The sequence below is a fragment of the Chenopodium quinoa genome, unplaced genomic scaffold, assembly GCF_001683475.1.
Source record: "Chenopodium quinoa cultivar QQ74 unplaced genomic scaffold, ASM168347v1, whole genome shotgun sequence".
Classification (NCBI taxonomy): Eukaryota; Viridiplantae; Streptophyta; class Magnoliopsida; order Caryophyllales; family Amaranthaceae; genus Chenopodium; species Chenopodium quinoa.
Window position 1 is genome coordinate 2,808,056 of NW_018745684.1, and position 15,945 is coordinate 2,824,000.

General features: G+C 37.2%; 2 protein-coding genes across 2 annotated transcripts; one reads left to right on the forward strand and one right to left on the reverse strand.

Moving 5' to 3' along the window:
- Positions 1 to 893: 893 nt before the first annotated feature.
- Positions 894 to 1,424, reverse strand: LOC110717564. The gene has a single exon (XM_021896296.1). The coding sequence runs from the start codon at positions 1,422 to 1,424 to the stop codon at positions 894 to 896; it is 531 nt and encodes a 176-aa protein (XP_021751988.1).
- A 541-nt stretch (positions 1,425 to 1,965) lies between these two features.
- On the forward strand, positions 1,966 to 6,800 carry LOC110718191 (70 kDa peptidyl-prolyl isomerase-like). Its single transcript, XM_021897002.1, has 12 exons — positions 1,966 to 2,183; positions 3,325 to 3,408; positions 3,497 to 3,757; positions 3,960 to 4,034; positions 4,303 to 4,383; positions 4,484 to 4,660; positions 4,750 to 4,836; positions 4,929 to 5,095; positions 5,400 to 5,522; positions 5,629 to 5,775; positions 6,351 to 6,478; positions 6,591 to 6,800. Exons 1-12 carry the CDS (start codon positions 2,021 to 2,023, stop codon positions 6,688 to 6,690), a joined length of 1,593 nt encoding a protein of 530 aa, XP_021752694.1. The 5' UTR covers positions 1,966 to 2,020; the 3' UTR covers positions 6,691 to 6,800.
- The last annotated feature ends 9,145 nt before the right edge of the window (positions 6,801 to 15,945 follow it).

A 15,945-nucleotide genomic window follows, 5' to 3' on the forward strand; every position in this document is an offset into this window, starting at 1 on the left:
TATGTGACCGACTACTACCCATACACGATTTCAACAATATTATATAACTCCGGTATGAATCCCCAACAATCCCGAGATTTTTTGACACAGTATCCCAAAACTAAAATTAGTCTAATTTGCATTATAGCCTTCAAATTTAGCTTTCGGAGAATACTATTAGACCTATCAAGGTTTTTCATCAAGGTGCTTCCGAGGGTTCCCAAACACCCAAAGAACATGAGAGGCCTACTTGATGCTAGAACAATCTCATTCATGCTTTGGTCCATCCTTAGCTATCTCGTCTTAAGATGCCTTGGTTTGGCCCTGAACTATTGGCAACGTAAAGAGTAAATGTTAATTTACCCCTTAAAAGCAAGTACTATATATGATAATGATTATGAACATATACTTCATTTTAATTAATTGCAAGTTTGCAATATAGAGAGTGATGGAAGAAGGATACTTTTGTCATTGAATATTCACAAAGTATATATAATAGTACAAGAGTTAACTAAACGGTTTGGAGTAAGGACGATTTTGTTGCATTGGTGGTTGAGGAGGAGGTGTGGCAGTAGGGAATTGTTGTTTAAACAAGGAGCAATGGGAAACAACATGCCCTTGTTCTCGACACCACTGACATTTGCCGAGAAAGGGACGAGGTTGTTTGTTATAAGTGGTAGGTATAGGGAGGATACCTGATGCATTGTTGCGGCTATAGTTGCGATTCTGGTTCCTTGTGGTAGTAGCAAAGGCGGTGGCAGGGAGGGATGTGTCTGCACGAGCTTGTTGAATTGCTAGCTCCTTGTTGATTAGCTTTTCATGTAGCTCTTCAAAGGAGATGGGGGTGTCCCTAGCATTCACTGATTCAATGACAGAGGTGTATGAGTCATCTAAACCAAGGAGTACTCGATCAATTATATCTTCATGATATGCTCCATCTTCTTTCCAAGGGCAGCAAGTTGATCTACACAAGCCTTGACAGATTGCATGAACTCGGTGATGGTTCGGTTGCCTTTAGTGATGCGGTTGAACTGATCTTTGAGTTGCTTAATGTGACCACGGCTAGGTGTGGCGTATGTCTTGGCAAGAATGTCCCAAAGTTGCTTAGAGCTTCGGGCTTCGGAGACAAGAGGGTATTGGTTTTGTGAGAGGGTACCAATTAAAGCACCTATTAGAAGCTTATCCTGACGAGTCCAAAAGGAAAAGTCGGGATTGAGTTTTTCCACACCATCAGTGGTGATAGTAGGAGGAGGGCAAGGGAGAGTGCCGTCAACATACTGGTAGAGATCATGACCAACTAGAATGGCCTCAATTTGCATTTTCCATGAAAGATAGTTTGTAGCGGTAAGCCTGTTGGCATTGTTAATGTTGAGAAAGGTGAATGGTTTTGTGGGATCATTGCCATTGGGAATTTGATAGGAGGTGTTGGGGTTTGACAGAGCCATTGAAGTATTGAGTTTTAGTTTGGATCAAGCGACTGATACCATATAGAGAATGATGGAAGAAGGATACTTTTGTCATTGAATATTCACAAAGTATATATATATAGTAGTACAAGAGTTAACTAAATACGGTAATACAAGATTACAACCTCTTGAATCAAGGAGGATAATATCAAAGGAATAATTACATTTACAGCTATGATAATGGAATTGAATTCCTTAAATCAAGGCATAGCTACAGCTCATGATTATGCCTCTAATATTGTGTTTGACTTTAGATTGTCAATCACAATCCTTTACATGCAACATATGTACACTTTTTCACCTTAACTCCTATGAGTCTAAGACAAATTTTGATATGAATAGTTTTAGTTATACATAGCTAAAATATATTCTAACAAAATTTCATACGATGATATCAAATTAAAGGATAGTAAAACCAAATTGTGGCCCAAACCTTTAGATGATTTTACAAGATAGTAAAATTTGGAACGGTGTCGTTTAATGAATACATGTATTTATTGCTTTTATTTGAAACAAAAAATCCAAAGGAGGGAAACAAACGGCTTATCTCCTTGTCCTTCTCAGTTTCAACAAACATGGAGGACTCCCTCCCAACCATTTCCAACCCACAAACTCATGAGCAACAACCTCTAACTTCACCGTTAGCCGAGAAAGAAATCGGAAACCATGGACTTACCAAGAGGATTCTACGTCATGGGAACTCTTGGCAAACACCATTTCCCGGTGATGAAGTTGAAGGTAATCCTCAATAATCTATCTTAGCTTGTAATTTTTATTATTATTGGTTACATAAAGTTTTGTCTGTTTCTTTACTGTACGATTCTTTATGACTATTCATGTTAGCTTACCCAAATCATTACGTAGAGTTTTGATTATTTCACCTTGAAGTTGATTTTCTAATGTAATACACTTATATTATGCACTTTACACTAACTAGCCATGTTATATTACATTTATTGTGTTATTTTGTTCTTACATGTAGAGTTCATTATTTATTCTTCATCAACTTCCAAAATTAATCACATAATAAGGTAAATGAAAACTAGAAATATATTTATCGACTTTAATGTGATTATATGTTTGTTAGTTAGTCATCACCCCAATTTTATGTTATTCGTAGATGTCTAGGATGAAGAAAAAAAAATGTATTGTCGTCATAATTAATTCTTTGTAAGAAAAAGTAGTTTACGGTTAGATATCTATATACATATATGTGTATTTAGCTAAATTATATGAATGAAGTGATTTTACCATTATTAATTGTCTTTTTGTAAAATCATTTTATATTCTTAACTTAAGAGAGCGATAAGTTATACTTCCTCTTTTTTTTTCATAGTTGTACCACTTTACGGTTACATATATATATATATATATATATATATATATATATATATATATATATATATATATATATATATATATATATATATATATATGTATATATGTAATTAGCTAAATTATATTAATATATATATATATATATATATATGTAATTAGCTAAATTATATTAATGAAGTGATTTTACCATTACTAATGGTCTTTTTGTAAAATCATTTCATATTCTTAACTTCAGAGAGCAATAAGTTATACTTCCTCTTTTTTTTTCATAGTTGTACCACTTCTCTGATCTTTTCACGTTTGTTGATACTTGATTTTAATCTTTAATTATCGATGCGTAAAAATTACAAACATTTGATATTAAAACAGTATAAATCGAGACAAATATAACAAGATTCCACATGAGTATATTTCTGCATTAGCCATAAATCATCAAAACTAGTCAAAGTGAAACAAAAGAATACTGTAAAAATCAAACTGCTAAATAAAAAAGGAAGTAATTACATATGTATGTTATTACATTGTTAAGTGTGTTAAACAGTTCATTACAGTGGGCACGTTGAGGATGGTTCATTGGGATCAAGTCATGAAAACGGAACTCCTTTCAAGTTCAAATTGGGACAAGGTTAGAACTATAATTTAGTTTTCGAATGTAAAATCATTCATTTTGCTCATCAAATGACAAGATTTATAGAAGAATATAAATAATACAGGTGAAGTTATAAAGGGTTTGGATGAAGGGGTTGTCACAATGAAGAAAGGGGAGAAGGCCGTTTTCAAGGTACCGCCTCATTTAGCCTATGGAGAGGCCGGTTTTTCGCCCCTCATTCCACCTCATTCAACCGTCATCTTTGATGTTGAGATGATATCTTGGAGCACCATTAGGGATATTACAGGAGATGGAGGTGTACTAAAGAAGATCATAACCGAAGGTGATGGTTGGGCGACTCCTAAAGATGGCGACGAGGTTTCAGGTGATCATACATACGCGATAGGATTGTTTTTTCTGCACAAGTTTTGTGAACGTGTCTACAATAAATAGTTAGATGTGTTCAAAATAATAGGTCACTTTCTAAACTAAGTCAAAGTTTATTTGACGTGTGCCTAAAAAATGTTCTTGTTAAAATTACATTGATTTATTACTCAAATTAAGTTGTTCTTTCCTTGTATTGCTAGTCAAGTATGAAGCAAAGCTTGAAAATGGCACGGTACATTCTACCTCCGAGAATGCGCAACTTCATGTAGGCGATGGTAAGTTCGTTCAATCAAACACATACAGTTCACTCGAAATTTCTCTGAATCATATTGTCAGTAGGAGAAATTCCCTGTTTCTCATGGGAACATTTTCGTGAATAAATCAATAACTTTTTCATTATTGTGGGCTCCACAGTTGAATAAAGTTGTTGATTTATTTACGAAAATGTCATGTGAGAAACAAAATTTGTTTCTCACCATGAGAAACTGGGGCACCCTCTTGTCAATAGACGTCGTTAATTACCAGGATTATGTATGTTCACAGGAAAGCTATGTCCTGCCATCCATAAAGCAGTGAAAACAATGAGAAGGAACGAAAAAGCAGAGCTCTCTGTTAGGTTCTCTTGTAAGTTATCTTCAAACAATATATTTTCTTAAGGTAATGTAATTATGTAATGCTTAATTCTTTGACAAGATCATACACCAACTATAAGATAGATTTACAGATGGATTTGAAGTAGAATTTGGACGCGAAGAAGCCCGAAGTTCCAACATAACTATCCTTCTTGAGCTGTTATCTTGGAGAAGTGTTGTGGATGTCCTAGGTGACAAAAAGATCCTAAAGAAGGTTATTTCTGCTGGTGAAGGTTTTGTGTATCCGAATGAGGGTTCTTTAGTAAAAGGTGCTGAACTATTCGAGCATTTTTCATCTTTGATTACTATGATTAGGATTTACATTCTGAATTCTTAAGCATAATTGGCAATTTCATAGTGATATATGTTGGCAAACGAGAAGATGGAGTAATTTTCGAGCAAAAGGGGTCTAACGATGAGCCATTCGAGTATATGTGCTTAGAAGGTACATTATAAATACGTGTATACATCAAAACATGTGTTCAAAATCATCAAAATATATGTTCAAAATCTTATGCTTGTCATATTTTGTAACAGATCAAGTAGAGGAGAGCTTAGACAAAGCAATAATGACAATGAAGAAGGGAGAAAAGTCCCAAGTGTTCGTGTTTTCTGATCATGTGCAAGAAAGTCCTGAAGCATCAGATACCGTTTTTGCTAATCCAAAAGTTATATATGAGGTTGAGCTGCTTGATTTCACTAAGGTAAAAACGCGCTCTTGCAACTTTTAAGTCCCAGGTAACTTCAAGTAGCGGGGTGACCTCTGTTACTCGGACTCTTCATTTGACCACAAGGATCCATGACACTCGAATATCTTAGGGATTCGATGGGTAAGATCACTAATGTGATCTCACATTTATCTTCAAAATAGCCGAGTCTACCACATTCTCCTGTCTAGCACAAACAAGGAAAAAAAAATCTGAAAATTTATCTACACCACTTCAAATTAAAATGAAATGTCCAAATAAAATGCATTATACCATTGTTTAAGGCAAGGAAGTTCTGCAGGATAAACCCGTCTGGAAGATGGACAAGCAGGAGAAGATCGAAGCGTGTGAGAAGAAGAAGCAGGAAGGAAATGAATTGTTCAAAGCAGGGAAGTTCTGGCTTGCTTCCAAGAAATATGAAAAGGCAAGAAATCTGACTTAACTAGTGACTAATACAAGTATTAATTAATTAACAATAGTTTTCTGATAGGAAATTTACTCATAATCTGGTGTACACTTTGTATATGCAGGCTGTAAAATGTATTGAATTCAACCACAATTTCTCAGATGAGGAAAAGCAACAAACAAAGGCGCTACTATCATCTTGCAATCTAAACAATGCAGCCTGTAAACTTAAATTGGAGGACTATGTTGGAGCTGCAACACTATGCACTAAGGTCTGTTCTAACCCTTTTTTTACTAATCAATCTTGTGTGGAGCTGATCATGGCTCGGATCACACCCAAAAAACTCGGCCTAAACCCGGTAAAATCAAGCCATGTCACACTGGTGTAAGGCTAAAACTAGTCTTACAACATCAAAAGTATGTATTTGGGCTAGGAATTGGCAGCCTAAATGCCCATATTTTGCTCCAGTTTTATGTCAAAACAAACCCCGGGAAATAAAGTTATATACAAAGTACAATATTTTAACAAACCACATATATTCTTTAACTTTAGTATTACTTTTGCATAAAAGGTAAAGAAAGTGACAGTATAAGACCCTTTTTACGAGGAAAACTCTTAGCGTATCAACAACAAGAATAATGCGATGTGATACAAGTTGTTTCCCGCTTCCCTACTCTTAGTCTTATATATCCTATACACCTATTTTAAGGCGAATTTCATTAACAGAAATCATTCAACTTTCCACAACTTATACTCGTTTTAGACACATAGGTTTGACATATTTAGATTAATGCTAATTGAAGTAATTCTAACTACTAAACATTTGGATATAATTTAATGTGGTAGGTTTTGGAGATTGATCAAGTTAACACAAAGGCCTTATTTAGAAGAGCTCAAGCATATTTGCAAACTTCTGATTTAGACAAAGCTGAAGCTGATAGCAGAAGAGCTTTGACAATTGATCCAAATAATAGGTACTTTAATTTTTTAATTAATTATCTCGAAACCTCATTATTACACACTAATAATCATGTTTTCATGTAACAAAAATTGACATTTTCTTTCTTAATTACTTTGGATTAACAGGGAAATCAAGCTTGTGTATCAGATGATTAAGACTAAACAAAAGGAGCATGCTTTGTACCAAGCTCAATTGTTTGGTACAATGATTTCAAAAATGGTTTAAATTTGTTTATTTGTAACTAAATTATTGTTGTTACATCTAAATGATCTTATCAAAGAATGCCATACGTACATTTATTATATAAATGGTGTTATCGATGAAAGTTATTAAAGACATGCACTTCTCTGATTGATTAATCATTTCGTACTTTTAATAATTTAAAATTCGTAAAATTTGAGTGAACCAATACAAAACTTGAATATGATATGTTAGGAATGCATCTATATAGTGTTATTTTTAACATTAAATTAAAATTTAGATACTATAAGTTTAAATTAATGAACAATCCAAAAGTTAGTCTCAATATATTATCCGGATGTAGTATATATACTTCTTATAATAAGATTTCCAAGCTTTATACTTCAGATTTTCATGCTTTTTCAAGTAGAATTTAATAACGTTAGTCATGTAGTATATGTGCCATGTTAACATGTTACAAATGTGTAAAATTAGGTATAGTATTATAATTCGTCCCCGAAGTAAAAACGAGTATTGTGTTTGCTAACTACTAATAAGTAGTGATTGATCAGAAATATAATTAGAGAGGGAAATCTATCAAACCCACTAAATCATCGATGATAAGTTACGGTTGTTAGTGTGTTACTCCACCTATTACCAATTGATTTTAAGAAAGAACCTCACTGGCTTTACATGGGTCTTTTTCCCTCTAATGTGGGCTTTTATTCGGCTTGGCCCAATGGTGTTCATTGGAGCCAACATAGCCTTTAGTCTCTTGGAGAAAATAGTGCTCATTATAATGGAACGGTGGGCGAGTACAAAAGAAGAATAAAAATGTCAAATTTGAAGCATCACTCCACACTATTAGACCAAGGTTAAGTGAACAACCCAAAAACACTAATAAGATTAAGAAAATTGACACTTAAAAAGTATCGTTGAATAATCCAAAGTGGAATTAATTTTTTATAAATTAACCATGCTTTGAATAATACAAGATGCTGATATAATATGATGTCATAAAAATTCTAGATGTCAATTTCGAAAAGGATTGGGAACAAAAATCTGGAATATGTTATATACATACAGGTGCACCGTATACCCAAGGTTAATTGTTGCTCTCATTTGATGATGATTAAATTAAATGAAAAACAATCATCAAAATGAGAACAAAATACTCACGGAGTCATGGGTGTACAGTGCACCCGAATGCATATAACAATCTCTCAAAGAAGTCAACAATATAATAGTCAATATAATGGTATTTTTCTAATTCCTCCGCTTTTAAATGAAACGATTTCTTTTTACGTGTGCAAATACATACCTTTGTAACTTACATTGTTTATAACTTAAATTATAAAAAAAATTATTAAAAAAATATTTTATAAATATATATGAAACTAGAATATAATTTTATAATAATTTTAAATAATACTCCGTATAATCATCAAGTAAAAAAAATATTAAATAAATAAATAAAATAAAGGATAATGCTATATGTAGCTCTTAGGGGTATGAATATAGACATTTAAGATCTTTCATTCCTTATTTGGTATACAATTAATTTAGAAATGCATGATGAAATCACGCGCACCATAGTACAATTAACTAGTGTTTAATAACCCGGGTGATGCCCCGGGTCTATACATTAAATATTATTTATTTCGTATTATAGTTTTCATGAATTTTATTAATCTAAAATACTTTTATTATATATTTAGTTGAAGAAAATAATTTGTAAAAATAAAAATAAAAATAAAAATAAACTTGAGCCCTACATTCACTATATTTAAGAAGAATAAATAAGCAAAAGTATTAGATAGCAAAGATGGTCTAGCTTCTTATCTATATTCTCATGGATTCGAGTTTAATTCTTGACATAAATATTTTTTAATTGATATATATCAATTCTTCTTGTTGACGTGACATCTTCTTGGTTGATGAGAGGGGTGACACATGGCGTATGTCCTTGATTAGGAACACATTTTAATATATATTATAGATAGATGTTATATTTTCATTAATTTTTTCATCAGTTCATTACATATAGCCCTGAGGTTTATGTATAGTATTTTTTCCACTTCCCCATTTTCTTCTTGTAACCAAACAATCCCAAGTGAATCAAATAAGACCTTATCATTTTACTTCTTATATATAAACCACCAAATATAGTGTAAGAACAATATGTAATAGTGTAACAAAAGTGTTTGCTCTAAAAAAAAAAAACAAAAGTAACTTATCTATAAAAACGGAAGAATTATTTATTCAAATATTTTGCAGTAAGAAGATATTCTACATCCAACAATAGTAAGAGACTTCATACTTTCATAGGAGTATTGTGGAGTCTATGGTTAACCAGGAATGGGAGGGTCTTTAGAAACGAGCGGGGTTACTTAGCAGACTATTACAGACATTATGACCAAACAATGAGTAGTCTTGACACTTTCCTAAATCCTACAGGAAGATATAGGGCGGTCCCCCGTAATCTGGAAAGTACAGGAGATCAGCCACCGGGTTTTTGCAGAATCAACATTGGAAGACAAAATTTTCTCCCAGGTACCCCTCTAGAAGGGAATATGGAGATAATTATCATGGTGGATGGTTCTTGGCAGAAACATACTGGAAATGCGGGTTTTGGCTGGGCTTATTCTTTGGATGCAGTTAATTACGAGGATGGGGGAGGAGGTTATGGTAAAGCCATTTCAGCTTTACATGCTGAACTCTTAGCTTGTATAGAAGCCATCAAATGGGCTCGCCTAAAAAGTTTCCGACGCATCACAATCTTCACTGATTCGATGGCTCTCATTCAGCTTTTACGTTGGGAGGTGAGACTTCTTTGGACTACTGGTGTCTTAGTGAAGGAGGGTGGACTTTTGGATATGTGTACTATCTGGAAAGTGAGTAGGGATCAGCTAACAAAAGCGCAAAATATTGCGGGTTGGTGTAGATGTAATTTAGTTAATTTCTCGTTGTAAGTTTTCTTTGAGTTGCTTTTGTTAAAAAAAAAAAAAAAAAAAAAAAAAAAAAAAAAAAAAAAAAAACATTGTTGTACACCACCCATAAAAGATTATTGAATGAGACATATGTAGTAGTAGGTGAATATCAATTGACTAACATCAAATTGATTAATTCTTTAAGATAATAAATTGTGTTAGGTTCTTACTAATTAGGTACTCTAAACATATTTATACATGCAAGTAAGACTAGTTTGGCAGAGTGCAAGTTAACTTTTCTTAATTTATAGTGTTTTAAAATTATTGGTTAGTCAAAAAAAGAGAATAACACGACTATGATTGATTACTTGTTTGGAGCATGTAAAATTAAGTCAATTTCACTTAATTGTCTTAGATTGAAAATACTTGGCAAGTTATTCTAGCATTATATTACCCACTTTATTCCGCTACCTAATTATAGTGATAATGTGTTATACAATTTAAAGAAAATATGTACACGATGAGCCAAACGTTGTAATATTAAGTTAAAATCAAATATTAATTATACATTAATTGATATACAATGTTGTTATACATTCTTGTTTAATATTAATTTAAAATACACGTATAATATTAAATGACTACTTTAGACTCTCTTCTTTTCAAATCGTTTGATATACTTTGATGATATAACGAACCCATGTCTCATTCAAATTTATATATGTAACTTTGTCACACATTCATAGCACAATATCATGTACTACGTATGACTTAGAATCTCTACTATACACCTCTAATATCAAGCTTGACTCAACAACCATATATGAAGTATGTACTTTTTCAATTTGGAAAAACATGCACCACATATAAAGTACTTTTTAATAAATTGGTAAAACATGTACGGCTTCATTATATTCGCTCCAAATTTTGTAATGTAATACTTTAGTTCATCTTTTACCTTAATTAATAAGAAATTTAGTCATTAATATTTTTAAATCTCTATCAATAAAAAATTATAATAAGGAAAAGAATAATTAAAAATTAATCCAACAACCTTTAACCTAATAACATCTAAAAAAAACATCTACTATTCATATTTTTATATAATATGAAAAAAAAAATGATTAGAGTTAATTTATGAGTAGCAAAATAGCTCAACCAATTTTCTCATATACAGTACTTCTTATCATGTATGAGAAAGAACACCAATAATATCATTATGGCTTGAATAGTTATTTTGTGAGTCCGGACTCACAATAAGACGGACATAAGGTATTTGACAATTCCATTTAAGTTTTTTGTTTTCTCAACTTTTGAAATTTATGTATAAGTTATGGGCATTTATATTCATATTAATTTTTTAAAGTTTTATACATTTTATTGGATCTATATATTAGTTTTTGGTGAGAAGAATTATATATGGTGAAACGGACTCACCCAATACTTTGTGTTATGACATTTTTCAGAATCTTAGTTTCCATGTTGAAAGCATGAAAAAGAAAAGATAAGATCTAAAACAATTAAACTAAGCATAACCTCTACAACAACCTTATTGAATAATTGAGAATTCTTAAGTTCATCAATTCTATAATTAATAAACCTCAACTAGTTGCAAGCAAAGGCAAGCTAGCCGATTTTGTGCCGTCCCAATAAAGATAGCTCGAACATTTAATTTGATTGCAACTAGAGTTGTCTAAGGTTCACACAATCACACATTAATAATTTAGTGAACAATTAGCCAAAATGTCAAGATTGTCAACAACAAGCATAAATTTTTCAATGTTAGGAAATTAAAAGGATAAAATAACTAAATGACCCAAATCAAATATCAACAACAATATTAAATTAAACCATATAATTATATAGCTCAACTGTCAAGAAACAGCCCCTATTTAATAGATAATGTGTCATCATTTTATCAAGTTTTGACTTGCACTCGTTCAATATGTCTTATAATGCAATTTCTTCTACAAAAAAAACGTAATACTTGATGTTTGGGTCCAATTTAGTCCAATTGGGCTTAGGCATTAAATGATCCAATTAAAAGCCCAAGGTCAAGGTTCATCTCTCCAATTGTGCTAAAGTCAAAGATCAACCCTCAAGGCAAGCCAATTGGGCTAAGGCCCAACTTCTCCATGTATGAAGAGGTATAAAAGCCATCAATATTACATTTTTACATTCATTTTCATTAATTCAAGCAAAGCCTCAAGCAACTAACTCTCTTGCATAGTCTTCTCTTTCAACACATTGTACTGACTTTAGCATCGGAGGGGCCTTCCTCGGCAACACCCCCGAGGCTATTTTACGTGTGTTTACTGTGCAGGAAACCTTCGGCCCAACATAACTTGGACCGAATCTAGTCTTCTCCGTTTCATCGGACCTTCGGCAAGGTCCCATTGTTTTCACCCGAAACAATTTGGCGCCGTCTATGGGGAAGACTTTCAAAAATCTTTAAGCCAAATTTCTAACCAAGATCATCTTGCAATTATCTTAGTAGCAATGGCTAAGAACCGCAAGAGCAAAGGCCTCCGTCAAGGAGCGGGCGAAAAGCCTAAAACCCCTACACCATCACCCTCGCCGGACCGGAACTCTCGCAAGGGTGCCAGCTCGGGGGAGGATCATACAAGGAGGATTCCCTTTCTCCCGTAATTCATGACTCTCATCATAGGCCGAGTCACTCTCGGTCTAGCAGGGGTGAGTCCGATCATAGGACACATGCAGTGCACCAAAGCCAACCATCGAATGTGCCTCCTCATTCCCATACTCGGCCGAGGACCCCTTTGACGGGGCCCAGCTCGGAGGAGGTGGCAAGAGCGCTGGAAGTGCTCATGGAGGCGATGAGGGCACAAAATATGCCACCACCTCGTGATCGAACTCCTCCGCATACCCGGCATCAGCGGAGGAAGCTAGACCATGATGGTGGGAAGCTTCCTTCCTTCCGGGAACTGGAAGAGTGGGAAGAGGATACCTGGAAAAATGAAAAAGAGAGGAAAAAGAACCCTCAATTTTTAAAAGGATCCTCATCCTCCCGACCAGAGACGCATAAGAGCAGCAGCTCAGCTTCTCGGCCAGAATCTACTCACCGAGAACCTGAGACTGTTCGTCGAAGCGTCCTCGACCGACTCGGCGGCAAGGAACCGAGCGTGCGCAGTCGCCTCTCGTTCCCTGCGGCCGAGGCCCAGACTTCCCAGCCAGGGACGAAAACCACTCCTACCTCTCTAAGAGGGCGGAGCGCGGTCCCTTCGGCTAGGAACAAGGGCAAGGTCGTTATGCTACCCGCCAGTTCACCATTCGAGCAATGGATTCTGGAAGAGCACGTGCCCACGGTTAAAATACCGTCGCACATCACATATGACGGGACCTCGGATCCGAAGGATCACGTGGCCTCGTATGAGACTCATATGCATCTTTGCCCCAGATCCGAAGCGACTTGGTGCAAATATTTCCCAACCACTCTCAAGGGGGTCGCGCAAGCGTGGATCTCCAAGGGAGTAAAGCAAGGCTCCATAATAGGGTGGGATGATCTGTCCTCCAAATTTAGGAGCAAGTTTTCCACGGCAAACCGCCGAGAGAAGACTACTGCAGAACTCATGAGTCTGCAACAGGGGGAAACCGAAAGCCTCCGAGACTATCTGACCCGTTTCAGTAACGAGTCATCCAGCGTCTCTCAGCTGGACCAGGGGCTAGCCGTTTTTTGCAATGCAGAATGGCCTTCAGCCCGGGAAGTTCCTAGACTTCATGATCATGCATACCCCGCAGACCTTGGAGAAAGCTCTGAATGCCTCGGACAAGTTCATCCGAGCCGAAGAATGGAACAAAGCGAAAACCCAACCTCAATTCGGGGGAGGGAAACAAAAACAAATACCCTTGTCTAAAGGCCAAGGCCATAAGACAAAGGGAAAGTCAAAGGCCTCGGAGCAATCTTCGGCGAGCGACCCAAAGAAGGAAAAATCTGCCTCATACACAGGCAGATACGAGTCCTACACTCCTCTCTCTCTTCCACGCGCCAAAATTTACAGCGTGACGAAGGAGGAGCAGAGTTACCGAAAGCCGAGACCACTCCCAGAGTGGTATCAACGAAAAAATAAAAATCAGTGGTGCGAGTTCCACGAGTCTCCGGGACACAACACTGAGGAGTGTATCCAACTGAAGGACCAGATAGAGGACATGGTCCGGAAGGGATACTTGAAAAAATACATCGCGGATCACCGCGAGAAAAAAGAGTCCGAGAAGTCAGCAAAGGACTCTCGACAAGACCTCGACTTCCCCCGGAAGAACAGTAAAAAGCCGGAGGGGAAATTCTCTCCGATCAATGTTATCTCGGGAGGAATATACTCTCGGAGGGAGCACAAGCGACACCTTAGAGCTTTGACTCACCAGGTGAACAACGCTGACATTCAGTCTCCCCAATCGTCGGTGCCGAACATGACGTTCACAGCCGCCGACTGCCGGGGGATAACGTTCCCTCACGAGGATCCGTTGGTGATCATCGCCACGGTGGCCAACCACGACGTCAGTAAGGTCCTTGTTGACGGTGGCAGCGGAGCAAACATTCTGTTCCGAAAGGCCTACAATCAAATCAAGTTGAAGCCCAAGCACCTTACGCCGGTACCCTACCCGGTATCCGGGTTCAACGGGGCTTCAACTTATCCAGATGGGAAGGTGACACTTCCTATCACCATCGGCTGCGATGAGGCAGCCAGGAACGTCATGATTGAATTTTTAGTCATTGACGCTCCTTCAGTGTACAACGTGATTTTGGGGAGACCCATAATTCATAAGATCCAAGGGGTCGTCTCAACTTATCATCAGCTGATGATTTACGTCTCAGACGCCGGCTTCCCCGAAAGGATTCAGGGCAACCAAAAGGACGCCCGAAGGTGCAACTACCTCAAGCCATCCAGTAGTCGCCCAGATGACGACAAGGATGAGGAGGAGAAAGAAAAAGAAAGAGAGCCAAGCACAAAAAAGCAGAAAGGCCTAAGTGCTTCGGCCGAAGGATCTGTACCCAGAGGTAAAGGGCCCGAAAGGGAAAAGGCTAGCTCTTCAGCTGAACAGCAAGACTCAGAGAGCCAGCCAAAGAACAAAAAGACTGGGACACCTGCTGACATAGGCAGCAGGCCAGATTATGAAGAGTCCAGTCCATCAGCAATGGACATGGACCAACAGACTGAAACAGTTGAGTTGGCCGAAGGAGACGTTGAGAAATGTGTAACAATCGGGATGGACCTCGATCCGAACACCCGTTGTGAACTTATTCAGCTCCTTCGGGACAACAGAGATGTGTTTGCTTTCTCGGCAACTGATATGCCCGGGATAAGTCCAGACCTCATCTCCCATAAGCTTAAGGTTGACCCAACGTGTCGACCAATTAAGCAAAAGAAGCGGAATTACTCCGCTAATAAGAACCGAGACATCGCAGCCGAGGTCAAAAAATTGCTGGAGGCAGGCTTCATCGAGCCTTGCCAATATCCAGAATGGCTGGCAAATGTGGTGATGGTTCAGAAGGCCAATGGTACCTGGAGGATGTGCGTTGACTTCACGGACTTAAATAAGGCTTGTCCGAAGGATTTCTATCCCTTGCCGAGGATCGATCAGCTAGTCGATTCGACAAGTGGCCATGCCTTGCTTAGTTTCATGGACGCATTCTCGGGGTATCATCAGATCTTCATGCACCCCGACGATCGAGCAAAGACATCATTCGTCACGAACGCTGGGGTGTACAATTACAAAATGATGCCCTTCGGATTGAAAAATGCGGGGGCAACCTATCAAAGACTGGTGGATCAAGTTTTTGCCGATCAAAAGGGCCGAAACATGGAAGTCTATGTCGACGACTCGATCGTCAAAAGCAAAAGACCTGAGGACCATGTTAAGGACCTGGCTGAAACTTTCGCCACCTTAAGAAAGCATCAAATGAAGCTGAATCCGAAGAAGTGTGTCTTCGGCGTGAAGTCAAGGAAATTCCTTGGGTTCATAGTCAGCAAAAGGGGGATTGATGCCAATCCCTCCAAAGTTAAAGCGGCGCTCGACCTTCCTGAGCCGAAAACAAAGCGGGATGTTCAGCGGCTCACCGGAAGAATGGCAGCCCTCTCGAGGTTCATTTCCAGAGCTTCGGATAAGGGGTTACCTTTCTTCAAAGCCCTGAAACTCCCGAAAACAAAAGAGCTCGTTTGGGAGGAAGAGCAAAAAGACGCCTTTAAACAGCTTCGGGAGCATCTGGCTCAACTCCCAACGCTGGCTAGCCCAGCTGAAGGAGAAACTTTTTACCTGTATGTGGCCGTTAGCCCAGCCACCATCAGTGCAGTACTGCTGAAGGAAGAAAGTAAAAGTCAGCAACCGATCTACTTTGTCAGTCATACACTGACGG

What these genes read in the sequence shown, in the direction of transcription:
- LOC110717564 (XM_021896296.1), bottom strand. Translation starts at nt 1,424, where the DNA reads ATGGCTCTGTCAAACCCCAACACCTCCTATCAAATTCCCAATGGCAAT.
- LOC110718191 (XM_021897002.1), top strand. Translation starts at nt 2,021, where the DNA reads ATGGAGGACTCCCTCCCAACCATTTCCAACCCACAAACTCATGAGCAA. An exon ending in CAAGTTCAAATTGGGACAAG is followed by an intron (nt 3,409 to 3,496) that starts GTTAGAACTATA and finishes TAAATAATACAG; the next exon opens with GTGAAGTTATAAAGGGTTTG. An exon ending in AGCTGCTTGATTTCACTAAG is followed by an intron (nt 5,096 to 5,399) that starts GTAAAAACGCGC and finishes GAAGTTCTGCAG; the next exon opens with GATAAACCCGTCTGGAAGAT.